The following is a 27,863-nucleotide window of genomic DNA, read 5'->3' on the forward strand; positions in this document are numbered from 1 at the left end:
CAGCAAGTATGCATGCTGTTTGTCTGCCATGTGTGGCCACCCATCCTATGCCTCCTTCTTTGATGATTCCTTTGGTCAGCAGTATGGGGCACGTCCCCCTTCTCTGTCATCTCCTGGACTCCACTTCCAGCACTTGCTACGGCAGCTTGACTTCACACTACATACACACACCACCCCCCCAGGGGGTCCACAACTCTTTTGTGGATACGTGCGTAGCGAGCACGGGACCCCGAGCTAATGTGGCCTTCCTTCCTTTCCGGGCTGCATACCTTCCCATTCCGCATCCTTCCCCATCCCTATCTTCGCCCCTCCTCCCCTCACCTCTGGCTCTTTCCTTCTCTTTCTCCCCATCTGGTAGTATGGTTTGTGCCTACGTCCGGAGACGGACGCTCGTAAATGTACTGCATTCCTTGCCTTCCTTGCATTTATGTCTTCTTCCTTTCTTTGTCCTTCTCTGTCTTCTTCCTTCCTTTGTCCTTCTCTTTTCCTTACCTCTTCTCTTTCTCTTTTCTCCGCTGCGGCGTTTGAGACCTCTCTTCCTTCCTTTCCCTTTCTCTTTCTTCCTCCCTGTGCGTGTCTGAAGGCCGACCCACGCCCTTCGTGCGTAGCCGGTGACGGGGTAACGCGTAATTCCCCGCCCCGGGTAGACAGGTAGGACACGTACGTACCCCCTGGTAACGGCCAGGCCCAGGGAGGGGTGATTACCCGAGCTGATACCTTCCGAAAATGCCGATTGGTCCCTCCGTCCGTTTGTCGGGAGGTGTGACCTGAGGTGTGAACAATCACCTAAGGCGGGAGTGCCCTCAGAGAGGGCCCCCACAAGGGAGGAGCGCGCCATCGGAGACGCCGGTAATCATGGGGGATTCTTCCGCAATGGTTTCCTCACCTTCCACTAAGTCTGCTCACAAACGTAAGTATACTGAGTCTCAGCCACAGACGATTCTTCCATCGTTGCCACAGTTCCTTGTTGTTTCTCGGTCTGATGAAGGTCACGACTTCTCCACGGTCAACCCTTTCATTATTCAGAAAGGAGTCGACGCAATAGCAGGTCCTGTAAAGTCTTGTTCCAGATTACGGAATGGCACCCTGTTGTTAGAAACACACAGTGCCCTCCAGGCACAAAAATTGCTGCGTACTTCTCTGCTCCACACCTTCCCTGTCCGGGTGGAACCGCACCGTACCTTGAATTCCTCGCGTGGAGTCGTTTATACACGCTCCCTCGATGGATTGTCTGACGAAGAAATTCAGCACTATCTGTCTGACCAGGGCGTAACGGCAGTTCATAGAGTAATGAAACGGGTTGACACGAACATCATTCCAACCCGCACTGTCTTCTTGACATTTGACACAGTTCAACTCCCATCGAAAATCAAAGCAGGCTATGAGATAATTTCCGTTCGCCCTTACGTCCCAAACCCTACGCGTTGCTATCGATGTCAGCGGTTCAATCACACCAGCCAGTCCTGTTCCAATCCAGCCAAATGTGTTACGTGTGGCAAGGATGCCCATGAGGGTGCTTGTCCACCTCCATCCCCTCGCTGCATCAACTGTATGGGTGACCACGCTGCTTCCTCTCGAGATTGCCCCGTTTTTAAGGATGAGAAGCTCATCCAGGAAATAAGGGTGAAGGAAAAGGTGTCGACCTTTGCTGCTCGAAAATTATTCGCCAGTCGCAAGCCCACCGTGCCTCAGACAGGAAAATACAGCACTGTCCTTGCTTCTCCTCGGCCAACAAAGGAGGCGGCCACGCAGACTTGCGACCTCACCTTTAGTACCACGGTCGTCAGATCGGCCAGCGCAAAGATCGCTCGTTCAACCTCACCACTTTCGCCTGCCCACTCTATGGCTCACCCTTCGTCGGGTTCTGCTACATCTCGAGCCCAAAAGTCGGACGCCAAGTCTTCGAAAAAAGAGCATACTCGTGAAGAGTTTTTACGTACCGCAGCTTCACAACCATCGGTTCCTCCTTCATCTAAACAACATTCTTCCAAGAAGGCTACAAAGAAACCCAGTTCCTCTCCTTCTCCGCCAAGGCGTGCCCCCTCTACAGCACCACCTGGCAGAAATCGCCCTCGGCCATCTTCTGTGTCGCCGAGGCGCACTGCTGGTGGCCGGTCAACCGGCCGATCGCTGGTGGCAGGGACTGCTCCTGACCAACCTATGGATCAGGATCTTCTGCCTTCGGCTGAATGCCATTCCATGCTGTCGGTTGCTAGCTCCGAGCAGTCTTTGAGTTGACAGCAACTTTGGTCACATTCCTCCATTCTCTTTTCACCCCATGTCCATTATCCACTGGAATATCCGCGGCATTCGAGCCAATCGGGATGAATTGTCGGTTCTCTTACGCTCCTACTCGCCGGTCATCTTCTGTCTTCAGGAAACAAAGCTGCGTCCCCATGACCGCTTTGTTCTCCCTCATTTTCAGTCTGTCCGATATGATCTCCCCTCTGTTGAAGGCTCTCCAGCCCATGGAGGACTCATGATTCTTCTCCGTGATACTCTCCATTATCACCCAATCCCCTTAATCACTTCCTTCCAAGCTGTCGCCGTCCGTCTTTCACTTTCCGGATACACGTTCTCTCTTTGTACTGTATACATTCCATCGTCCACACCAATGGCACGAGCTGATCTCCTTCATCTTCTTGGTCAGCTTCCACCCCCCTATTTGCTGGTTGGGGACTTCAATGCCCACCACCCGCTTTGGGGATCTCCACACCCTTGTCCACGTGGCTCCGTATTGCTAGACGTCTTCCACCAAGCGGATCTAGTTTGCCTCAACACTGGGGTCCCCACATTTTTGTCTGCCTCCACGACAACCTTATCTCATTTGGACCTTGCGGTCGGTACTGTTCCGCTAGCTCGGCGCTTCGAATGGTTCGCCCTTGATGATACACACTCGAGTGACCACTTTCCATGTGTCCTCAGACTGCAGCCTCAACTGCCATACATGCGCCCGCGACGATGGAAGTTTGCCCAAGCCGATTGGACACTTTTTTCGTCTCTCGCGACATTCGATGACCGTCGCTTTCCCAGCGTCGACGATGAGGTCACACACATTACCGACGTTATCCTTACAGCTGCGGAACGTTCAATACCACGCACCTCCGAATTGCCCCGGCGCCCCCCAGTTCCTTGGTGGAACGAGGCATGCCGTGACGCAATACGTGAGCGGCGACGTGCTCTTCGCATTTTCCGTCACCATCCTACTTTGGCCAACTGTATCCGCTATAAGCAGCTCCGTGCGCGATGCCGTCGCGTCATCCGCGATAGCAAGAAGGCAAGCTGGAAATTCTTTATTAGCTCATTCAACACCTTCACTCCCTCCTCGGAAGTTTGGAGTCGGCTTCGACGGTTCTCAGGCGCGCCTAGTTTCTCCCCGGTTTCTGGGCTCACTGTCGCGCATGATACCTTAGTGGACCCCGTCGCAATTTCTAACTCGTTGGGTCAGCACTTTGCTGAGATTTCGAGCTCTTCAAATTACCCGCCAGCGTTTCTCCCGAAGAAACGTGCAGCGGAAGTGCGACCTCTTGCTTTCTCCTCCCAAAATCACGAAAGCTACAATACTGTTTACTCCATGCGGGAACTCCAACATGTCCTCTCATCTTCTCGCTCCTCCGCCCCAGGACCGGATGGTATCCATGTCCAAATGTTGCTGCATTTACCAACCCCTAGTCTGCGTTACCTCCTTCGCCTTTATAATCGAATTTGGACCGACAGTACCTTTCCTAAACGGTGGCGGGAAGCTATTGTCGTTCCCGTTCCGAAACCTGGAAAGGACAAACATCTCCCCTCTAGCTATCGCCCCATTTCTCTCACGAGTAGTGTCTGTAAGGTTTTGGAGCGTATGGTGAATTACCGTTTAGCTTGGTGGCTGGAATCCCGCAGTCTTTTAACACCAGCCCAATGCGGATTTCGGAAGCATCGTTCTGCAGTTGACCATCTTGTTGCTCTCTCCACTTATATCATGAACAATTTTCTCCGGAAACGCCAAACGGTAGCAATATTTTTTGATCTGGAGAGAGCATACGATACCTGTTGGAGGACAGGCATCCTTCGCACACTGTTCTCTTGGGGCTTTCGAGGCCGGCTGCCCCTTTTTCTTCGCGAATTTATGGCAGAGCGCACTTTTAGGGTGCGGGTGAACACTACTCTCTCCCGTACTTTCTCCCAAGAAAACGGGGTACCCCAGGGATCCGTGCTGAGTGTTGTCCTGTTTGCCATCGCCATAAATCCCATTATGGATTGTCTCCTTCCTGATGTCTCGGGCTCCCTCTTTGTGGACGATTTTGCGATCTACTACAGCTCTCAACGGACCAGCCTTCTTGAACGACGTCTTCAAGGATGTCTTGATCGCCTCCACTCGTGGAGCATCGAAACCGGCTTCCGTTTCTCACCCAGTAAGACCGTTTGTGTCAATTTTTGGCGACGGAAGGAGTTTCTTCCGCCCTCCTTACATCTAGGTCCTGTCAACCTTCCGTTTTCAGACGTCGCTAAATTCTTGGGTCTTATGTTTGACAGAAAACTGTGCTGGTCCTCCCACGTTTCCTATCTTTCGGCTCGCTGTCTGCGATCGCTTAACACCCTCCGTGTCCTGAATGGTACCTCCTGGGGAGCGAACCGAGTGGTCCTTCTCCGCCTCTATCGCGCCTTAGTGCGCTCAAAATTGGATTACGGAAGCATAGTCTACTCCTCTGCTCGGCCGTCTATTCTTCGGCGTCTCGACTCTATCCACCACCGTGGATTACGTTTAGTGTCTGGAGCTTTTTACACTAGCCCTGTGGAAAGCCTTTATGCTGAGACTGCTGAACCTCCGCTGTCCAATCGGCGAGCAGTCCTCCTGAGTCGTTATGCTAGCCATCTGTCTTCCATGCCTGCTAATCCAGCCCATGACCTTTTTTTCGACGCCTCCTTTGATGTAGGGTATGCAGGCCGCTCCTCCTCCCTACTACCCCCGGGAGTCCGCTTCCGTCAATTGCTCCATTCTCTTTCCTGCCGCTTTCCGAAAACCTTCTTGACAACTTGGGGTACAGCACCGCCTTGGCTCCGTCCCCGGATCTGCCTGCTCCGTGACCTTTGTCAATTTCCCAAGGATGGTACCCCTACACTTGTTTATCGTCGGGCATTTGCTGCTCTATGTGCACAAATGACGGACGCCACATTTATTTACACCGACGGCTCGAAAACATCCTTAGGTGTAGGGAGTGCCTATATTGTTGGCGACACCCCAAATCGCTTTCGACTTCCCGACCAGTGTTCGGTTTATACTGCGGAGCTTTACGCTGTTCTCCAGGCTGTCCACTACATCCGCCGCCATCAGCGGATACAGTACGTTATCTGCTCCGATTCTCTCAGCTCTCTCCTCAGTCTCCAAGCTCTTTACCCTGTGCACCCTCTGGTCCACCGGATTCAGGACTGTCTGCGCTTGCTCCACCTGGGGGGCGTCTCGGTGGCGTTCCTCTGGCTCCCGGGACACGCTGGTATCTGTGGCAATGAGGCGGCCGATATGGCGGCCAAGGCTGCAGTCTCTCTTCCTCGGCCAGCTATTCAGTCGCTTCCCTTCACCGATCTACGGAGCGGTTTATGTCGCCAAGTTGCTCATTTATGGCATGCGCATTGGTCAACACTTCCCCGTAATAAATTGCGGGAAGTGAAAGCCCTTCCTTGCGCTTGGACCTCTTCCTCCCGAACGCGTCGTCGGGAGGAGGTAATTTTAGCTAGACTCTGGATAGGGCACTGTCTTTTTAGCCATAGACATCTTTTAAGCGGTGATCCTCCTCCACTCTGTCCCCACTGCTCTCAGCCGTGGACAGTCAGACACCTTTTAATTGAATGCCCCTATTTTAATCAGTTACGCTCCCGTCTACAGCTATCGCCTGATCTATCGTCGATTTTAGCAGATGACACGCGCTCAGCCGACCGCGTTCTGCAGTTTATTAGTGACAGTGAAATGACGTCAGTCATTTGAAGTTTTTTTCTTTTTTTTTTGGGGACACTCACCCCCTGTCTGTAGTGGATTTTTAAGCATTCTTTCTACTTTTAGTGTCTCCAATTTTATGAGTTTGTTCCCATTGCTGCTGGTTTTCAATTTCGGTTTTTTACTGTCTTAAGTCACGGGCTGGGCGCTAATGACCATAGAAGTTTTGCGCCCTAAAACCACCAAAAAAAAAAAAAAAAAAAAAAAAACACTACATACTCCTTTCCCGCTGGGTTTGAACCCTTTCACCACCTTGGCTTCGTGAAGCGGTCCATGGTAACCTTGGCCTTCATTTGCTTTCTAAGAACACTACTCCAGCCTCGCTCTATCGCCTTCAGTTTCACGACCTTCGCATGGAACTTCGCAATAGTACCTTTGTATACGCTGATGGCTCTAAGACTGACCGTGGGGTTGGATGTGCCTTTCTCACTGGCGTGGGTGTCTTTCGATATTTGCTTCCAGCACAATGCTCAGTACTTAAAGCCGAGCTCTTTGCCATGTAACAGGCCACAGAGTACATCTGGCAACATAGACTTTTCAATTGTGTCCTCTGCTCAGACTCACTCAGCGCCCTTCAAAGTCTATGTGCGCTGTAAACTGCCGAGCCCTTAGTGCAGTGGGTCCAGGAAAACTGTCACTTGCTCACTCTTGGTGGAGCCACTGTGATGTTCATTTGGGTTCCTGGTCACGTCGGTCTGCCAGGAAACAAGGCTGCTGACGCTGCTGCCAAAACTGCCGTCCTCGTACCTCAGCCTGCTAGTTCCTATATTCCCTCCGATGATATTTGTGTTGCTGTCTGTCAGGAGGTGGTGTCCCTTTGGCATCGCCAATGATCCTACCTTCACGGGAATAAGCTTCAGCATATTAAGCCTCTTCCAGTGACGTGGACGACCACCTCTAGGCTGCCTATTGGGCACAGCCTTTTTAGTCATCGTTATTTGATAAGTGGCGCTACCCCCACCACTTTATACACATTGTGCCCAAGTTTTAACTGTCCACCACTTCCAGATGGAATGCCCATTTTTTAACCATTTACGTTCTCGCTTGTGTTTGCCATCTGAGTTACAGGCTGTTTTAGCAAATGACATGGGCTGTCGCATTATTTTACTTTCTATCTGCCAAAGTGGTATAGTGAAGGCCATTTAATTTTTAGTATCGTACCTCAGTTTTAGCCCTTTCTCCACATCCCTGTTTTTAGCTGTCTTCCCTTGTGTCAATTGGAATTGATGTATAGTCGTTTTTTAACTCCTCTCTGTCTTTGTGTTCTATAGTTTTAATTTGGGCGCATGTTACGCCAATTGATTTTTGTGCCCTAAAGCAAAACAAAACCAATCTACAAACTTCAGTGTGAATGCAGCAAAGTAGATATTGGTGAAACTGGGAGAGCCGTTAGTACTCGAGTGTCGGATCATGAGTGTTATGTACAACAGGAACAGAACAGAAGTTGTCTGTAGCTCAACACAACCAGCAACATGGCCATTTTCTAAATTTTCTAGAATCTCATGTGCTTCCTTGACAGCAGTGGGTGTAGAAATGTTGAAGTGAAAAATATGAGAGACTATTGAAATAATCAAACATGCCAAAAATGTGAACAGGGAGGATAACTGTAAGTTATCCATGGCCCGGCTGCCAGCGATTTCAATCTTACAGACTGCATCTGTTCGCCAACCAACAGCACCAGTTGACATGGGTGTGGCAGCATAAACAGTGGCCCCAATAAAACTGCCATGTGATGTTAAAGCTTTGCTGCAGGAAAACCCTACTCTGTGGATACTAGCTGCTGATTTCTTGTTACCTGCCAGTCACTTAAGAATGGCACAGGCAGTAGCCTGCCAATGTACTGTTTCCTGCTATGACTCATCTATTGAAGTTGCCTTTCAATCAGCCCCCTCTCCCCCAAGTGAGGCTGGGGGTTACAATGGGCCCAAGGTATCCCTGCCTGTCATAAGAGGCGACTAAAAGGTGTCTCACACTTTTTGCCCTATAAGTTCAGTTCCCATTTTATGGTTTGACCTGTACACTTTCCAAATTGTACATAAGTGCCTGCCATGTGGGGAAGAATGCCTTATATGGTGCATGAGTTATCCATAGTGCCCTTAGATTCGATCTCCTGAACCTTGTTGTGGCTTTGCATCTCCACCTGCGATTCAGCTATTTGGGTAAGGACTCTTTCCAGGGTATATCATCTTCTTCCACAGTCTCCTGTCTTCTTTCGCCCCTCATGACACTATTGGATTTCTCTGTGCCCAATATCCAGCACAGTAGACAGTCTGTTGTGGTGGAGCTGTAATGTGCCCAATTGGTGGTAGGCCCCTGACAACACAGGGATCGCACTGTGATGCCTGGACTGTAAACTCCCCTTGTATGCCTAGGAGTAGATGCCTGTCTTCCTGGGGCATCAGGACTCCAGCAACGCCCATCATGCCAGATGGCCTTTGCTGTGGCAGAGTGGTGCCCATGGGGAGAGCCCGATTGGAGTGGGTGGCATCAGGGCGGATGACCTGCAATGAAGCAGACTAAGTCATCTCTTGCTGGTGGCCATATGGCACCAGCAGTCTTTAAGAAGGGCAAGATCGAGTACAATGCTGACAGATATGACCCTAAATCGTTTCCCTCCCTCGCTACACCGTTTGAGGAATGTAGAGATACAGAAAGAAGAGAGCCATATTTTTCTCGGTATGTACTCTGCAGTATAATGGATGGGGACTCCTTTCTACCTATGAAGCCTCAAATTTTTGTTGAACATCTTGAGGATAAGTTTGGGGAAGTGACAGTGCTGGCCAAGATGAGAAGCGGTGTAGTCTTGATTCAGACAGCATCCCTAGCCCAATTCCGGGCGTTACCCACTTGTGACCAGTTAGGTGATATTTCTGTTTCCATCACTCCCTAAGAAAGCCTCAACATGGTCCATAGGATTATTTTCCATCATGGCCTCATCTTCCAGTTTGATGACGAGCTCTGTGCCAATCTAGAAAGGTGGGGTGTTCACTTTATCTGGCGTGTTTACAGGGGACCCAAAGACAATAGAGTTGCTACCAGTGCCTTCATCTTGGCCTTTGAGGGTGATTCATTGCTTAAAAAGGTCAAGATGATGGTTTACCACTGTGACATTAACCCAACCTTCCTCCCCCTATGTGCTGATTTAAGTGCTGGAAATTTGTGCACAAGTCTTCCCGCTGCACTTCCAGTGTCACATGTTGAGACTATGGACGTCCACTCCATCTGGATACTCCATGTATGTCTCCTCCCACTTGTGTTAACTGTGGAGAGCAGCACTCCCCCTACTCGCCAGACAGCACAATACTCCAAAAGCAGCGGAAAATTGTGGAGTACTAGACCCTGACCGGTTGACTTACCAAGAGGCTAAACGTAAATTTGAGCGATTACACCCCATTCGGTTGACATCCACATATGTTGCAGTTACATTACCACTGCCGCCACAGGTACCAGTCGTACCACACACTGTGTCACGAACACTCCAGGATACATGCGCCCCCTTGGTGGTTGGGGGAAAATCTTCTTCCATTGCTCCCAAAGTACCTACTTCGGGAGCAAGCCCCCCCAAACCCACGGGACATCGGTCCCCTCCCCCCACCTGGAGAAGCAACAGCCTCCTCTGGCTCCTCTTGTGTGAAAGGGGTCTCTTGGGAACCTCTCTCCCATGGTCTCCACTAATACCACAGCGGACACTCGCCAGTGGCAGAGACAAAAGCTGCTGGACGAAGAGCTTCAAGGTCTTCCTCTGTGCGTGAAGGTACTTCAGAGAAGTCCTCCCAGCAAGCCCCTAAAGAGAAGCGAGAGGGCAAGCAAAACAAAAAGTCTGCTAAGAATAAGGACACTCCGGTGGCCCCAACATCACCACCACTCCCTCCCAATTCTGCACCTGAGGATGAGGTGGAGAACTTAGTGTCCCCTGAGGACGTGGATCTCACTGATGCCTCATTCTCGATAGAAATGGATACAAATACTCAATCAGTGGCAGCAGATGACCCTGAGGCGTAACATTCCTCCTTGCATGCTTCATGCCTTCCCAGCCTTATGCTAACTTCATTCTCTAGTGGAATTGCTGCGGTTTTTTCCACCACCTGGCTGAGTTTCAGCAGCTGTTAAGCTTTACACCTGCTTTCTGCATTGCCCTCCAGGAAACCTGGTTCCCGGCAATGCGGACCCCTGCCTTCCGTGGCTATAGGGGATATTACAAGAACTGTGGTGACTATAATACGAGGGCAGTTCAATAAGTAAAGCAACACATTTTTTTCTCGGCCAATTTTGGTTTAAAAAACCGTAAATTTCTTGTGGAATATTTTCAAACATTCCCGCTTCGTCTCCTATAGTTCATTGACTTCCGACAGGTGGCAGCACTGTACGGAGCTGTTAAAATGGCGTCTGTAACGGATGTGCATTGCAAACAATGGGCAGTGATCGAGTTTCTTTTGGCGGAAAACCAGGGCATCTCAGATATTCATAGGCGCTTGCAGAATGTCTACGGTGATCTGGCAGTGGACAAAAGCATGGTGAGTCGTTGGGCAAAGCGTGCGTCATCATCGCCGCAAGGTCAAGCAAGACTGTCTGATCTCCCGCGTGCGGGCCGGCCGTGCACAGCTGTGACTCCTGCAATGGCGGAGCGTGCGAACACACTCGTTCGAGATGATCGACGGATCACCATCAAACAACTCAGTGCTCAACTTGACATCTCTGTTGGTAGTGCTGTCACAATTGTTCACCGGTTGGGATATTCAAAGGTTTGTTCCCGCTGGGTCCCTCGTTGTCTAACCGAACACCATAAAGAGCAAAGGAGAACCATCTGTGCGGAATTGCTTGCTCGTCATGTGGCTGAGGGTGACAATTTCTTGTCAAAGATTGTTACAGGCGATGAAACATGGGTTCGTCACTTCGAACCTGAAACAAAACAGCAATCAATGGAGTGGCGCCACACCCACTCCCCTACCAAGAAAAAGTTTAAAGCCATACCCTCAGCCGGTAAAGTCATGGTTACAGTCTTCTGGGACGCTGAAGGGGTTATTCTGTTCGATGTCCTTCCCCATGGTCAAACGATCAACTCTGAAGTGTATTGTGCTACTCTTCAGAAATTGAAGAAACGACTTCAGCATGTTCGTAGGCACAAAAATCTGAACGAACTTCTCCTTCTTCATGACAACGCAAGACCTCATACAAGTCTTCGCACCCGAGAGGAGCTCACAAAACTTCAGTGGACTGTTCTTCCTCATGCACCCTACAGCCCCAATCTCGCACCGTCGGATTTCCATATGTTTGGCTCAATGAAGGACGCAATCCGTGGGAGGCACTACGCGGATGATGAAGTAGTTATTGATGCAGTACGACGTTGGCTCCGACATCGACCAGTGGAATGGTACCGTGCAGGCATACAGGCCCTCATTTCAAGGTGGCGTAAGGCCGTAGCATTGAATGGAGATTACGTTGAAAAATAGTGTTGTGTAGCTAAAAGATTGGGGAATAACCTGGTGTATTACAATGCTGAATAAAACTACCCCTGTTTCAGAAAAAAAATGTGTTGCATTACTTATTGAACGGCCCTCGTAGTTTGTCAGGTGGAGTCTGTGTCTATGTCTTGAACCCAGTATGCAGTGAACCTGTGCCCCTTCAAACCCGCCTTGAAGCTGTGGCTGTCAGGATAAGGACGACACAGGAAAGAACTATCTGCAACGTTTATTTTCCTCCAGATGGTGCAGTACCCCTGAAAGCATTGGCTGCACTGATTCATTAACTCCCTAAACCTCTCCTACTTTTGGGAGGTTTTAATGACCATGCTTACTGGCCGAGGTAGAGATGTTGAAACTTTCCTGTCTCAACTCGACCTCTGCCTCTTACTGGGGCCCCACACATTTCATTGTGGCTCATGGCACTTACTCGGCCATTGACTTATCCGTCAGCAACCCAGGGCTTCACCCATCTGTTCACTGGAGAGCCCACAATGACTTGTGTGGTAGTGACCACTTTCCCATGTCGCTCCCCCAGCACCATTGCCCCCAATGTCTACCGTCACTGTTGAATCTCCCCCACATGGTACCATCGATGTGTTAGTTGAGCGGGTCACTAGAACAACCGTTTCTGCACCGGAAAGCATGTTCCCTTGTTATTTAGGGTGCCCCCGGCGAAAGTCAGTACCTTGGTGGTCACCAGAAACCACTGAGGCCATTAAAGAGCGTAGGCGAGCTCTACAGCAAGCTTTTAAATGGCTCCGTGCCCGTGATCACCAGCTTATAAAAAGACGGAAACAGGAATGTTGGGAGAGGTACGTCTCGACCCGTACCGCCCCTCCGACCTCTCCCCCCCTCCCCGACCTCTCCCCCCTCCCCGACCTCTCCCCCCCTCCCCGACCTCTCCCCCCCTCCCCGACCTCTCCCCCCCTCCCCGACCTCTCCCCCCCTCCCCGACCTCTCCCCCCCTCCCCGACCTCTCCCCCCCTCCCCGACCTCTCCCCCCCTCCCCGACCTCTCCCCCCTCCCCGACCTCTCCCCCCCTCCCCGACCTCTCCCCCCCTCCCCGACCTCTCCCCCCCTCCCCGACCTCTCCCCCCCTCCCCGACCTCTCCCCCCCTCCCCGACCTCTCCCCCCCTCCCCGACCTCTCCCCCCCTCCCCGACCTCTCCCCCCTCCCCGACCTCTCCCCCCCTCCCCGACCTCTCCCCCCCTCCCCGACCTCTCCCCCCTCCCCGACCTCTCCCCCCCTCCCCGACCTCTCCCCCCCTCCCCGACCTCTCCCCCCTCCCCGACCTCTCCCCCCCTCCCCGACCTCTCCCCCCCTCCCCGACCTCTCCCCCCCTCCCCGACCTCTCCCCCCCTCCCCGACCTCTCCCCCCCTCCCCGACCTCTCCCCCCCTCCCCGACCTCTCCCCCCCTCCCCGACCTCTCCCCCCCTCCCCGACCTCTCCCCCCCTCCCCGACCTCTCCCCCCCTCCCCGACCTCTCCCCCCCTCCCCGACCTCTCCCCCCTCCCCGACCTCTCCCCCCCTCCCCGACCTCTCCCCCCTCCCCGACCTCTCCCCCCTCCCCGACCTCCCCCCCTCCCCGACCTCTCCCCCCTCCCCGACCTCTCCCCCCTCCCCGACCTCTCCCCCCTCCCCGACCTCTCCCCCCTCCCCGACCTCCCCCCCTCCCCGACCTCCCCCCCCTCCCCGACCTCTCCCCCCCTCCCCGACCTCTTCCCCCCCTCCCCGACCTCTTCCCCCCCTCCCCGACCTCTTCCCCCCCTCCCCGACCTCTTCCCCCCCTCCCCGACCTCTCCCCCCCTCCCCGACCTCTCCCCCCCTCCCCGACCTCTCCCCCCCTCCCCGACCTCTCCCCCCCTCCCCGACCTCTCCCCCCCTCCCCGACCTCTCCCCCCCTCCCCGACCTCTCCCCCCCTCCCCGACCTCTCCCCCCCTCCCCGACCTCTCCCCCCCTCCCCGACCTCTCCCCCCCTCCCCGACCTCTCCCCCCCTCCCCGACCACTTCCCCCCCTCCCCGACCACTTCCCCCCCTCCCCGACCACTTCCCCCCCCTCCCCGACCACTTCCCCCCCTCCCCGACCACTTCCCCCCCCTCCCCGACCACTTCCCCCCCTCCCCGACCACTTCCCCCCCCTCCCCGACCACTTCCCCCCCCTCCCCGACCTCTTCCCCCCCCTCCCCGACCTCTTCCCCCCCCTCCCCGACCTCTTCCCCCCCCTCCCCGACCTCTTCCCCCCCCTCCCCGACCTCTTCCCCCCCCCTCCCCGACCTCTTCCCCCCCCTCCCCGACCTCTTCCCCCCCTCCCCGACCTCTTCCCCCCCTCCCCGACCTCTTCCCCCCCTCCCCGACCTCTTCCCCCCCTCCCCGACCTCTTCCCCCCCTCCCCGACCTCTTCCCCCCCTCCCCGACCTCTTCCCCCCCTCCCCGACCTCTTCCCCCCCTCCCCGACCTCTTCCCCCCCTCCCCGACCTCTTCCCCCCCTCCCCGACCTCTTCCCCCCCTCCCCGACCTCTTCCCCCCCTCCCCGACCTCTTCCCCCCCTCCCCGACCTCTTCCCCCCCTCCCCGACCTCTTCCCCCCCCTCCCCGACCTCTTCCCCCCCTCCCCGACCTCTTCGCCGCCCCCCTCCCCGACCCCTTCCCCCTCCCCTCCCCCCTAAACGACTCCTTCTCCCTCCCCTCCCCGACCTCTTCCCCCTCCCCTCCCCCCTCCCTGACCTCTTCCCCTTTCATGCTTTCAATACTGCTCCAACATCCAGTGATACTATAGAAAGACATAACACTGACTTAATACAGAACACAATTACTTCAATACTAAAAGCAGTGCAATTGATGATTTCCACTTTTAGTGAACATTTCGTCAGAAACCAATCCCGTAGTGGACATATGTAATTGATAAGCAATCATAGATTGCAGGCTGGCACTTCAGTGACGTCAGTGTCACCTTTCAGTTCCCACATAACCTTATTGCCTTTAAAAGGCTCCACACCTGGGCATGCCACATCATAAAAATTATAGGATAGAATGTTGAGAAAGCTCTCACTGCCATAGGACCTATACCTCTTCTGCGCAGATTTGAGCCAAGTTGCATTTTATCTTGTGTCGCCAGCTAGCAACCAGTATTTCCAGCACCCTCTAAGACAACCATATTCATTTTGGTCCTACTATTATCACATAACATTTTGCAGCACACTTCACCCAAGCTTCTTCATCTGACAACATCCCCTCAGCCTTTTGTGTACACAAAAATGGGTAGAGAACCTGTCTTTTGCTGCTCAATGTCTGGAACCGTATAATGCTTCAATCAGTTAATGGGAACTCCCCAGACCTCTGGCACTTGACAGTGATATGACACTGAAATCTGATGGAATCCACAATCAAATGGAACACCTAACCATGGGTTACTGGCACCACATTCTTCTGATTTTCAATTGTATTAGGTCTATTGGTGTGTTTCCAGCTTGGTGGTGAGAAACTGTGGTGTTTCGGTTCTGAAACCAGGTAGAACCATGTATGACATGGACATCTACAAATGCATCAGCCTCATGAATGTTCTCTGTAAGTTGTTTGAACGAATGGTGAACCGATGGCTATGTTGGAGGGGCCTTTTGCCCAACATCTAATGTGAAAGGTAGGAAAGCCAGTCCACAACTGACCAGTTAATTAGACTGTCATCTGCTGTAAGGACAGCTTTTGCCATTGACAACATCTAACTGCCATCTTGTTTGAACTAAGGAAGACATATAACACATCGTGGTATTACCGCGTTGTTGAAAAACTGCATGAATGGAATTTTAGAGGCCCTGCACCTGTTTTTATCTGGAATTTTCTAGCCTTCAGGTTGTTTCATGTCAGAGTTGGCACATACTCCATATACAGCTGAGTAGAGTCCCTTTGGGGTCCGTGCTGAGTATGACCCTTTTTCTGACAGTTAAGGGTTTGGGGCCATCCTCATACATGGATGACTGTTGTGTTCACTACAGTTCAATCATGATGTTATTAAATGCCAACTGCGGGGTGCCATCCAGAAAGCAAAATCCTGAGGTCCCACCTGTGCCTTCCAGTTTTCCACTATAAAGGCCCTCATTATACACTTCTCCCAATGAAAAACTATTCACCCACGTCCAGAACTTTACCTTCATAATGAACTCAATGCGTTAGTCACATCTTTTTTGGAATTTTTATTTGATGCTTGGTTGATGTGGCTATCACATATTTGGTAGGTTAAAAAGAAGTGCCAGTTGAACTAACCACTCCTCTGTCTCAGTCACACTCCCACTCTCTTTCATCTTTATAAAGCACTAATTCTATTCCAACTGGATTACAAGTTTCTGTATTATGAATTAGCACCTACTTTGACATTACAGCTACTGAATTCAACTCACTGCTGTGGGATTCACCTCACAAATCTCACCTCTCGGTTGAAACTAACTTGCAGACAGGTTAGCAAAGGAAGCTCTAAAGATGGAAACCCTCAAGGTGCAGATACCAAGATCTGTCTTGTGGTCAATGCTATGTCTTTAGCTTTTGGAGGCGGGGAACAAAGGATGGCTCACTTCGGCCACTATGAACAAGCTACGTACCATAATGGGGTCTACGACCACATGCCAACTATCCTTGTGTCCTTCTCAAAAGAAATTTACTATCGTTACCATTTACATCCTGTCAGTGGCCCATATCCTCGTGGAGTGCCCCAAGATTACTGCTTTGCATGCAGATACTGAAGCTAGCATGACAGCTGTTTGCCTTACTATTATGTGACAGCTTCCAGGTGTCAGACTTGGTTTTATGAGTTATTTGATGCAGTGGTTTATATGCACTCATTTAAAGCTCATCACCATGCTCTCATCACCTTTCCCCCATTCGATCAGTATTCCACAGTGAATGGTGGTTGCCAGACAGGTGTGGAAGCTGACCTCTGGCCACAGACTAGACCCAAGAGGATCTGTGGCTGTTTTAGACTGACACACCTCTGCTATCTCATTAAGTTTCCTTACCTTCTTACATCCTCTTCTCTTCCCTTTGCTGTCTGCTTGGCTCTCTGTCTCAGATGACGCCACAAGGTTGAATTGGCAGTCTATCCTTTATTATTCTCCTGAAGGCTTTGATTATTAAAGACCTCAATGATTAGCTCCCTTTTAACTTTCCCAGATAAATTCATTTATTGGTTTCAGATTGTGTCAGAATAGCTTGAGTCGTGTTGCAAGAACTTGAATATAATATAACCTGCTGCGTGGTGTCCCAGAAGTAGCATATTTCCATAGAGTAGAATTAAACAAGAAACATACGATCTATCTTGTAAAACAGTGTTAACTCTCTTATAGAGTCACTTTACACAGCTTTAGTTTTGTTTCTTCATCAGTGTCCAAAAGAGCTTGAAAGCACAGGATTGCATTCTCCACTGCAAAATGAAGCAAGTCTGAGGTATGCTGGCTACCTCTCTTTATATGCTGCACTTCAGATCAGCACGTGTGAATTTTCCTGTGGTAAACCCTGTGCTTCAGGTAGACCCACAACCAGAAATCACAGGGTGTGAGAGCAAATGATCGTGCCGGCCAAGCATTTGGAAACAATCGGCTGATAATTCGATCGTTTCCAAATGTGTTTTGGAGAAGCAAGTGAACTTCACAAGCGGTATATGGTAGGACCCCACCTTGCATGAAACTTGAGTTCAATGCATTTCTCTCCTGTAGGCAGGTATGACATGCTGGTGAAGCATATCACAGTGATGCCGACCAATGTCTTTGGTCCTTGAGCACCAACCTGTGCTGTGTAATATATGTAGTCTGGAGGAGGCCCTCAGTCACCAGTAGATTACAGCTAGCTGTTATTAAAATTGTAATTTGATAATGCACCCTGAAATATTGATATTGTTAAAATAAATTATGACAGCCATGTTAAGTGTGTTCATTTGATGTTAAGTGTGTTCATTTGATGTTTGTTGGGTCGCAAAAACCCTAATTTTGTCAAATGCATAACCAAATAAATATATAAAACTATCTCTGAAAGTGTATGCAGCCACTTAATAATATTAGCCCAGCGGTCTTCTTGTATATGTATCTGAACAGAAGAAATTTCTCAAGACTATTGGACAGAAGCTTAAACTTTAAGTGTGAATCTCTAGATGGGTCCTTTAGTTTGTCATTACCAGTTCACTTGTCCCTTCACATTTCCAGTGTGACCTTGCCAAGTCTTATGTTTTTATTTGTTTTGAAGTGATTTACTGCTCTGTGTGTAATATGTCTATGTATTACTTTGCAGTGGATGTATGTGACTTACTTGTGGTACTTGAATATGTGTACTTCAGAATAATGCTGTGAATATTAGCTTACTCACAGTCACAGTCTGCTAGTTCTCTGTTTGCCTGCATTTTTGTGCTTTCTGTACAGATTTGGAGGAGAAGGTTGAAGCAACAGGATTGGATTACTTGGAATCTCCTGTCTCTGATGGAACAATAGAAGAAAATTTTGAAGAGGAACTTGTAAATGCCCCTGTCATTTCAACAGGTGTTGATAGCCTGTCTTACCATTTTCCTGAAGATGATGGTGAAGAGGATGATTTCAGTGATGTTGCAAATTATGGAATTGTTGAAGTTGCTGGGGATGACACCTATGGAAGAAAAGTGATTGTTGTGTCTGCTTGCAAACTACCATCAAATAAGGAGATTAATCATGATCGTCTGTTAAGGTTTGTGTGGTATTCACATCGGCTTAATCAGAAAAAAAGGTGCTTATTATTCAGATTGTGACAATTTGACACTGTACTGCTATTATATCAAATGGTGGAATGCAAATCTTATGTCCATGAAACAAGCAATAGTTTTTGCCATGTAGCAATGGAGGGGTTAGGTAGAAAAATATGATTTCTCTCTCTCTCTCTCTCTCTCTCTCTCTCTCTCTCTCTCTCTCTGTAATGTTACATCTTTGGAAATGACAGTCCTGAAATTTTCCTGTTATTGAAACTGAGGCTGATATAGCGAAGATGAGGTTACAAAGAGGAACAAGGTTTGGCTCAGACCTCACCATACTGGGACACTGTAATAAGTGTCAAAACACCAGATGGCACATGAGACACTAATTCACCTAAGTATGTGAGCCTGATCTCTGCCTACTAGTGAATCAGAGGCAACAGGCCGTTGGCTCAACAAAAGAATGAATACAGAAGACACCAATTGTTTGTCTCCTACCTATGCTGTTGTTGTTGTTGTTGTTGTTGTTGTTGTAGTCTTCAGTCCAAAGATAGGTTTGTTGCAGTTCTTGCAACTTAACATCCTTCTGAATCTGCTCTGTGTATTCATCTCTTGGTCTCCCTCAATTGCCCCCCCCCCCCCCCCCTCCCCAATCCCACACCCAAATACTAACTTGGCGATCCCCTGATGTCTCAGAATATGTGTCCTGTCAGCCAATCCCTTTTATCAATCAGTTTGTGCTACAAATTTCTTGTCTTCCCAATTCTGTTCAGTACTCTCTCATTAGTTATATGATCTACCCACCTAACCTTCAACATTGTTCTGGATCACAACATTTCAGGACCTTCTTGTCTAAACTGTCTATCATCCATATATCACTTCCATCAGGGCTACGTTCCATACAAATGATTTTGGAAAAAACTTCCCAAGACTTAAGTCTGTGTTTGATGTTAACAAATTTCTCTTCTTCAGAAACGCTTTTCTTGCTATTGCCAATCCACAGTTTATATCCCCTTTACTTTGGCCAGCATCAGGTGTTTTGCTGTCCAAATAACAAAAGCCATCTACTACTTCAGGTATCTCGTTTACTAATCTAATTCCCTCATCTTCACCAGATTTAATTCATTTGCATTCCATTATTCTTGTTTTTTACGTTTATCTTATATCCTTCTTCTGAGACACTGTCCATTCTGTTCAACTGCTCTTCCAAGTCCTTTGTTGTCTTTTACAGAATTACAATGTCATCGGCAAACATCAAAGTTTTTATTTCTGCTCCCTGAACTTTAATTCCTACTCCAAATTTTTCTTTTGTTTCCCTTACTGCTTGCTCAGTATACAGATTGCATAACATCGGGGATAGGCTACAACCCTGTCTCTTGCCCTTCTCAATCATTGCTTCATTTTCATGCCCCTCGACTCCCATAAGTGCCGTCTGCTGGCTGTACAAGTTGTAAATAGCTTTTCACTCCCTGTATTTTTTCCACTACCTTCAAAATTTCAAGGAGTGTATTCTAGCCAACATTGTCAATATCTTTCCCTAAGTCTACAAGTGATACATAAATGTAAGTTTGCCTTTCCTTAACCTATCTTCAAAGATAAAGCATAGTGTCAGTATTGCCGTGTGTGTTCCTACATTTGACTGGAATCCAAACTGATCTTACCTGAGGCTGGCTCCTACCAGTTTCTCCATTATTCTGGTATTTTGCAGCCAAGGCTTATTATACTGATAGTTTGCTAATGTTCATGTCTGTCAGCACCTGCTTTCTTTGGCCTTGGAATAATTACTTTCCTTTTAAAGTCTGAGGGCATTTCACCTGTCTCATACATCTTGCATATCAGATGGAAGAGTTTTGTCATGGTTGGCTCTTCCAAGACAGTCAGTAGTTCTGTCAGAATGTCATGTACTCCCGGTGCATTGTTTCGACTTAAATGTTTCATTGCTCTGTCAAATTTTTCTTGCAGTGTCAGATCTCTCACCTCAGCTTCACCTATGTTCTCTCCATTTCTATAATATTGACTTCAAGTTCATCTTCCTTGTGTAGACCTTCTACATACTCCTTCCTCCTGTTTAGCTGTACCTTCTTTGTTTAGTGCCGGTTTTCCATTTGAGCTCTTGATATTCATGCAGCTGCTTCTCTTCTAAATTCTTACATTTGCCCTCTATCCATTCCTGCTCAGACATTTTGCACTTCTTGTCAGTCTCATTTTTCAGATCATTGTATTGTATTTCATCTGCTTCATCTGCTAAATTTTTGAATTTTTTGCTTTCATCAATTACATTCAGTATCTCCTGTATTACTCTAGGCCTTGTCTTTTGTCCTATTTGATCCTCTGCTGCCTTCACTATTTCATCTCTCAGTCCTAGCCATTCATCTTCTACTGTATTCCTTTCCCCTTTGCGAGTCAATCATTGCCTAATGCTCCCTCTGAGACTCTCCATGCTCTCTGGTTCTTGCAAACTATCCAGGTATCATCTCTTTAATTTCCTACCTTTTTACTGTTTATTTAGTTTTAATGTACATTTCATAACGAATAAATTGTGGTCAGAGCCCAGGTCTCTTCCATTTCTACCTATAGAGAAATAAATTAATACCAACATTGACGGGCACGACAGCTTTTAACTCTGTAGAGGGAACTGGAAACATAACAGATGGGACCCCTGGCACTTAACAGCAGAACTGGTCTGCAGACTGAATGCTTGACAGTATTGGACATTTGTGTGACTTCTGAGGATTGTGGTGGGAACAAACTTCACACGCTTGCCATGGAATATTGGGAGTGGAAATTGGACACCAAACTTTGTTGTGTTGCAACAGTTGTCATTTAACAACAACATCAGAAATCCATACTGTGTGAACAGATCATGTGTCGAAATAATGTGGCATGGTTGCAGATGGGTGAATGTGCTGTACCTTCTACTGTGGAACCCCACAAACGTAAACAGAGGTTTATTTTTTATTTATTGTTTTTGTGTTTTGTAGATCCAGGTAGCGAGTGAACCACAAAGATACAGAACATGTCAAATTACACGGAGTTGAATTATAACTTACATGATAATAACAATATAACAGAAATGAAATATCAATTTGGGAACATATACTAAATTAATCGAAAATAGTGTTTCACTCTGGGAGGATGAGAAAAATATACAGGCAGCAAAGATGAAATTTGTGGTACAAACATTGTAGGTTACACTGTTCTTGAGTGCAGCAACACAATCACTTTTAAAATAGTATTCCTGACATAAAATTAATCAAAACTAGTTCTAAAACAATTGTAAAATTAGTAGTGACATAAAAGATGAAAAATATGACACAGGCATTGTATTTTACACTGGTTGTTACGTAGTGTAGCACAGCCATGTTTAGATTAGATATCCTGACATAAAATTAGTCAATTTAGTTGTAAAATAATTGTAAGTATTGATTTTGTTCAAAAATTCATTAACTGTATAAAAAGTTTGTTTTAGGTACTCTTTGAGGGTTTGTTTGAATTTGGGCATTGGTTATGAAGACATTTAATTTGATGGGGGGTGCATCAAACAGTTTAATGCTGGAGTAATAAACACCTTTTTGAACTAGATTAAGACTTTTCAGTTCAATGTGCAGACTGTTCTTGGTTCTTGTGTTGTAGTCATGATATGTGCTATTGTCTTTGTAGAGAGAAAAGGTATTGCAGATAAAAGTCAACAAGGAAAAAATATGCTATATGGTGGTAAGGACCATCATCCTTCGAAACAGGCACCTGGAAGAATGCCTATAGTGGACATCATTCACTTTTTTTCCCCCATGCAGTTAAGATTCTTTTTGCAAGAGGTTGATTTGCCCAGAATGTAATCGCATATGACATTAATGAATGAAAGTAGCCAAAATAGGGAGCCTTAAAGAAATCTGCTTCAGCCGTTTATGTAATAATCTGTAGTGCAAATGCTGCTAAGTGATGCAAAAAGAGAGAGCCAGAGTTGTAACTAAAATGTATGTTTATTTAGTCAGTGACCAGTTTTGGGCTTCACCCACGCCGAAACAAACCAATGTCCATAAAAAATAGCAGTAAATAAAGTGGGTACGTATGTGAATGGTCCTAGCTTGGCTTGAGAATGGGTGTAGACTGAAACGGTTCAATGACTAAATAAACATCCATTTTAGTTGCATCTCTGGCGGTCTCTTTTTGCGTCATACTCTGAAAAGAGTTGCACGCTGGAGCTATGCTAAGTCTTTTTGCTGTCTGTATAAGCACCAAGAAATTTTGCATTCTCAACTTTCTGTATTGATCAATCTCTGCACATGGCTGTCAATTTCTTCAAGATTTCTTTGTGGTGTACAGAACCTCATATAAGGGGTGTTATGGTGTATTGAGTGAGAGATCGCTTGAAGAAAACTAGTTGAATATTTCAGGGAAAACTTTTTTCACAGTTTATTCAAGACTGTTTTCTAACAATTTCATCAGTCATCCGCACAAATGGTAAATTCACTCTTCGTATTGGAGCAATTGGGAGATCATTATGAAAATAAGAAATACCAATGGTCATAAAATAGAACCTTGTGGAGTACAACAACTTAAGGTGCCTCATTCAGATGACACATGTACCTTGTATAAGAATTTGGTGACTTACTTAATCGAATGCTTTAAAGAGATCACTAAAAGTACCTCCTGTGTTTTTTGTAAATAGCTTCCAACTTCCAAAACTTGATTGTTGAAAGAGAATATTGCTTTTGAAAGAGAATAGTGCTTGTTTGGTAGAAAGACCAGCACAAAACACAGACTGGCTTTTGTTGGGGATATTGTGGAAAGTTAGATAAGCGACAGTCATTCTGTCTGTGCATGAGTTCTTTAAAAAAAATTGAAAAATAGTTAAAAGGGAGATTTGACAATAGTTTGTGACATTACTTTTATCACATTTTTTAAAGAGAGATATCACTACAGCCAGTATCTCTACAGTCTGTTCAGTTCTGTCGCACTAGCACCAAGCCTCTAAGAGCTATTGGTTTGCCCACCCATTTGAATGCAAAGTTCTTGACAACTTTATTACAACCGTGTGTTGGCCAATGGGATTCGTGTATCAAGAATTCGGCACATTTCATTAGTAAATGTAACAGCATAGTGATCCAGCTGGAGGAAATATTAGTTAGTTTTGATGTGGTATTGCTATTCTCTATGGTTCTGCTCAATGAAGTGTTGCAGCAGTTGAGTCGAATTTTTCATCTCAGTATTGCAGAACTGTTTAAATATTGCCTCACAACCATGTATTTCAAATGAAACAACGAGTTCTCTGAACAGATGGATGATTTTGCTATGGGGAGCCTCTTAAAGTCAGGTATAGTGAGTTTCTTTATGGAACAATTCGAGGAGCAGGTATTGGAAACTGCAAGAAAGGAATAGAATATTTGGTTCTGGTTTGTGGATGATACGTTTGTTTTGTGGCGGCATGACAGGAGAGGAACTAGGTTGTTTCTAGAAACTTCTCAATGAGATAAGCCCAATGACTCAGTTTACTATGGAGGAGGAGGTAAGTGAAAGATAAAATTTTCTTGATGTGCTAGTTTTCAAGAGAAGATGGTAGCTTAGGCCACATGGTTTACTGAAACTCATAAGTCCACACCATTACCTACACTGGGATTCGAACCATCACCCACAACAAAAGCGAGGCATATTAAGAATGTTGGCAGAAAAGCAAAGAATATCTGTGAACCAAAGCTGCTTCATGCAGAATTAAAACATCTAGCCATTCCATTGGTCAAGAACAGTTATTCGTTCACCGAGGTAAAAAGAATGTTAAGAACACCACATAGATATCATAGCAATTCTCAAGCACTGTTGAAATCGAAAGTTTTCCTGCCTTTCATTAAGCACTTTACTGACTGCACAGGAAAAATGTCAAAAAAGCGAAACGTCATAGTAATCTACGTACCCACCTGGAAGTTACAAGATCGCCTAAAATTGGCCAAGAATGCTCAACCACCTCTGGAAAAAAGTAGGAATTTATAGGATTCTATGTAGTTGTGGCTGTAGTAACACTGTTCACGTTACGTCGCACTTCACTTAGCGTAGACCGGGACTGTGTCCTAGGCATGCCCGATGTTGACTGACTGCGCTCTGCCTGTCCTGCCGGAGTTGTTGTTGTTGTTGTTACGCCGGCAGAGGGCGCGTCCGAATTCTCGCGTGCCCTCTGGTGGACGGGACTCTACTTGCGGCAACTACTGTCCATGACGCGCCGTGCCAATGTGCGCCTCCCGCGATCTTTCTGGTGGCTACTACACTCCTCCTCCTTCGGGGGGTGAAGCCACTGTGATCCACTGCGTCGAAAGGTGGAGCGTCGGGCAGGAGCGATGACCTCCACATCCATGGGATGGCCGGAGTCGAGGGAATCTGCCAACCCTCGAGCCGGAACCTTCGAATATGGCTGGAAATGACCCACACGAAGAGGCCCCCGTCGTCCCACAACCGGAGCCCGGGACAGAACGGGCGACAAGCTGTCGAACTCCGGATCCTGTTCCACCTCAGGAGGGGCAAGACCCAGTGGCGGGGACGAAGGGGAAGGGACGACCACAGGGGAACTAGCCCCCTGCGAAACCGGGCCGGCTAGGGGGGCCAGCTCTCGCTGGGGCAGCTCGAATGACGGCGATGCCGGTGCTGGAGCCACTGGAGGCTGCCAAGGCTGAGAACCATCACAGTGCGGCAGAGTCACAGCGGGGAGAGGAGGTAACGTCCCCTGTGAAACCAATACAGGTGCCGGCAATGGGGAAGCCGGTGTCCGAGAGGGCGGAGGGTGGGTGCCTGAACGTGGACGTAGCTGATTTTGGTGACGACGTACCACCCGGTCCCCCACCTGTAAGGTATAGAGCCGGCGGCCATGTCGGTGCAGGACCACCGCCGGTATCCAACGTGGATTGCGACCAAACCCACGGGCCCAGACTGACATACCCAGTGGAAAGCCAGGTACTCCATTTTGGGAAGACTGGCGAGGACCAGGCTGGAGGAGGTGCAGCAGAGTCCTAGGTTGACGCCCATGGAGGAGCTCTGCGGGGCTGCGGTCTCCCATTGGTGTGGTCCGGTATGCCGTCAAGAAAAACGTCAATGCTTCCTCTGCAGGAAATTCGTGCACATACTTTTTCATCTGCGTCTTAAAGGTGCGCACCATGCGCTCAGCTTCCCCATTCGATTGTGGATGGAAGGGGGGAGAGCAAACGTGCCGAATACCGAAGCGCCTACAAAAATCCTGGAAGGTCTGCGAAAGAAACTGCGGTCCATTGTCCGAGACCAGGGTGATTGGCAGACCTTCCACAGAAAAGATTTTTGCTAGTGCCTGGATTGCAACGTCTGAAGTGGTTGAGGAGCAGCGAACCACATATGGGAATCGGGAATAAGCATCAATGACAATGAGCCAAAAGCCATTGAGAAACGGCCCCGCAAAATCGATGTGAACACGTTCCCACGCCTGGGTTGCCGGCGGCCATGAAGAGAACGCTGCCCTGGGAGATGCTTGTTGGCTCGCACACTGGGAACAGGCGGCCACCAAGTGCTCAATTTCTCTGTCAATACCGGGCCAGTACACATGTCTGCGAGCCAAGGTTTTAGTACGGGAAACACCCCAGTGCCCCGCATGTAATAACTTTCCCCCTGCGGGTCTGGGGATTAGAATAGGCCCGAGGTATTCCTGCCTGTCGTAAGAGGCGACTAAAAGGAGTCCATCCCCCTCACGGGGGTAGTTAGCGCCTGCGTCCGGAGACGGACGGTTTCACGACCTATAATCGTGGTCTTTTTGGTTTTAAACTTCTCGTTTCTTCCTTCCTTTTGTTGGTCCCTTTCTTTGCTCTTCTCCACCTCACTGTCTTCCTTACTCTTTCCCTTGACTTCTCCTTGCCTTCTCATTGCCTTTTTCTCCTTGCCTTCTCATTGCCTTTTTCTCCTTGCCTTCTCATTGCCTTTTTCTCCTTGCCTTCTCATTGCCTTTTTCTCCTTGCCTTCTCATTGCCTTTTTCTCCTTGCCTTCTCATTGCCTTTTTCTCCTTGCCTTCTCATTGCCTTTTTCTCCTTGCCCTCTCATTGCCTTTTTCTCCTTGCCTTCTCATTGCCTTTTTCTCCTTGCCTTCTCATTGCCTTTTTCTCCTTGCCTTCTCATTGCCTTTTTCTCCTTGCCTTCTCATTGCCTTTTTCTCCTTGCCTTCTCATTGCCTTTTTCTCCTTGCCTTCTCATTGCCTTCTTCTCCTTGCCTTCTCTGGTCTCCGCCTCGGCGTTTGAGACAGTCTGTCCTCTTTCTCCCTCTCTCTCTTCTTTTTCCTCTTCTTCCTTCCTCCCTGTGCGTGTCTGAAGGCCGACCCACGCGTTCGCACGCGTAGCCGGTGACGGGGTAACGCGTAAGTCCCCGCCCTGGGTAGACATGTAAGGCACGCGCGTACCCCCTGGTAAAGGCCAGGCCCGGGGAGGGGTGATTGCCTGAGCTGATACCTTCTGACCATGCCGATTGGTCCCTCCGTCTGTTTCTCGGGAGGTGTGACCTGAGGTGTAAACATTCACCTAAGGCGGGAGTGCCCTCTGAGAGGGTCCCCACAAGGAAGGAGCGCGCCATCGGAGACGCTGGCAATCATGGGGGATTCCTCCGCAATGGATTCTACTCCATCGCTTTCGACTTCGACCCAAAAACGGAAACGTGACCAGCCAACAGTGACAAAAGTACTACCGCCTGCCCCACAGTTCCTCGTAGTTTCTCGCACTGAGGACGGAAAGGATTTTTCCTCTGTCAACCCTTTTGTAATTCAGAAGGGCGTTGATGCCATAGCCGGATCTGTCAAATCTTGTACCAGGTTGCGTAACGGCACCTTATTACTAGAAACTGAGAATGCCTTTCAGGCACAAAAACTGCTTCGGGCCACCCTCCTGTACACGTTCCCTGTCCGGGTGGAGGCCCACCGAACTTTGAATTCGTCTCGTGGTGTAGTGTATACTAGCTCCCTCGACGGATTGACTGACGAGGAGCTTCAATCTTTCCTCGCTGAGCAGGGCGTGACGGCTGTCCATCGGGTCATGAAAAAGGTCAACAACGACCTTGTACCGACCCGGACACTCTTCTTGACCTTCGATAGTGTTAAGCTGCCATCGCGCATCAAGGCGGGCTACGAGGTTATTTCTGTTCGCCCCTATGTCCCGACACCTACGCGCTGCTACCAGTGTCAGCGTTTCAATCACACTCGACAGTCTTGTTCCAATGCGGCTAAATGTGTCACTTGTGGCAGGGATGCCCATGAGGGTGACTGTCCACCTCCGTCTCCTCATTGTGTGAACTGTCAGGGTGACCATGCCGCATCCTCCCGCGACTGTCCTGTCTATAAGGACGAACGTTGCATCCAAGAAATTCGTGTCAAAGAGAAAGTGTCCACCTCGGCTGCACGCAAGCTATTGGCTAGTAGGAAGCCCACGCTGCTCCCAGCGGGGAAATATAGTACTGTCCTCGCCTCTCCTCGGACTACCCGGGAGGTCGCAACCCAGACATGCGATCTGACCTTCAGCACCACGGTCGTCCGTTCGGCCAGTGCTAAGATCGCGCGGTCGACGTCTCCTCTTCCTCCCATCACACCACAGACACCAGCCACTTCCTCAGCTTCTGCTAAGTCGAAGACACCGAAGTCAGATGCACGGTCCTTCAAGAAGGAACCATCCCGTGCAGACTTCCTCCGTCCCTCGACCTCCCAGCCTTCGACCGATACTTCCACCAAACGTCCTTCCAAAAAGGCGC

The 27,863-nt window shown here is 48.8% G+C and overlaps 1 protein-coding gene across 2 annotated transcripts in view; it reads left to right on the forward strand.

The window, feature by feature from the left end:
* The window catches only part of LOC126188250 (rho GTPase-activating protein 1-like), a 110,586-nt gene that overhangs the window by 27,770 nt on the left and 54,953 nt on the right, over window positions 1-27,863 (forward strand). For both annotated transcript variants that reach the window (XM_049929811.1, XM_049929812.1), the window contains exon 3: window positions 17,834-18,131. In XM_049929811.1, the coding sequence (XP_049785768.1) occupies window positions 17,834-18,131 (298 nt within the window). The remainder of the gene's footprint in view (window positions 1-17,833; window positions 18,132-27,863) is intronic.

This window comes from Schistocerca cancellata, chromosome 5 (genome assembly GCF_023864275.1).
Source record: "Schistocerca cancellata isolate TAMUIC-IGC-003103 chromosome 5, iqSchCanc2.1, whole genome shotgun sequence".
Classification (NCBI taxonomy): domain Eukaryota; kingdom Metazoa; phylum Arthropoda; class Insecta; order Orthoptera; family Acrididae; genus Schistocerca; species Schistocerca cancellata.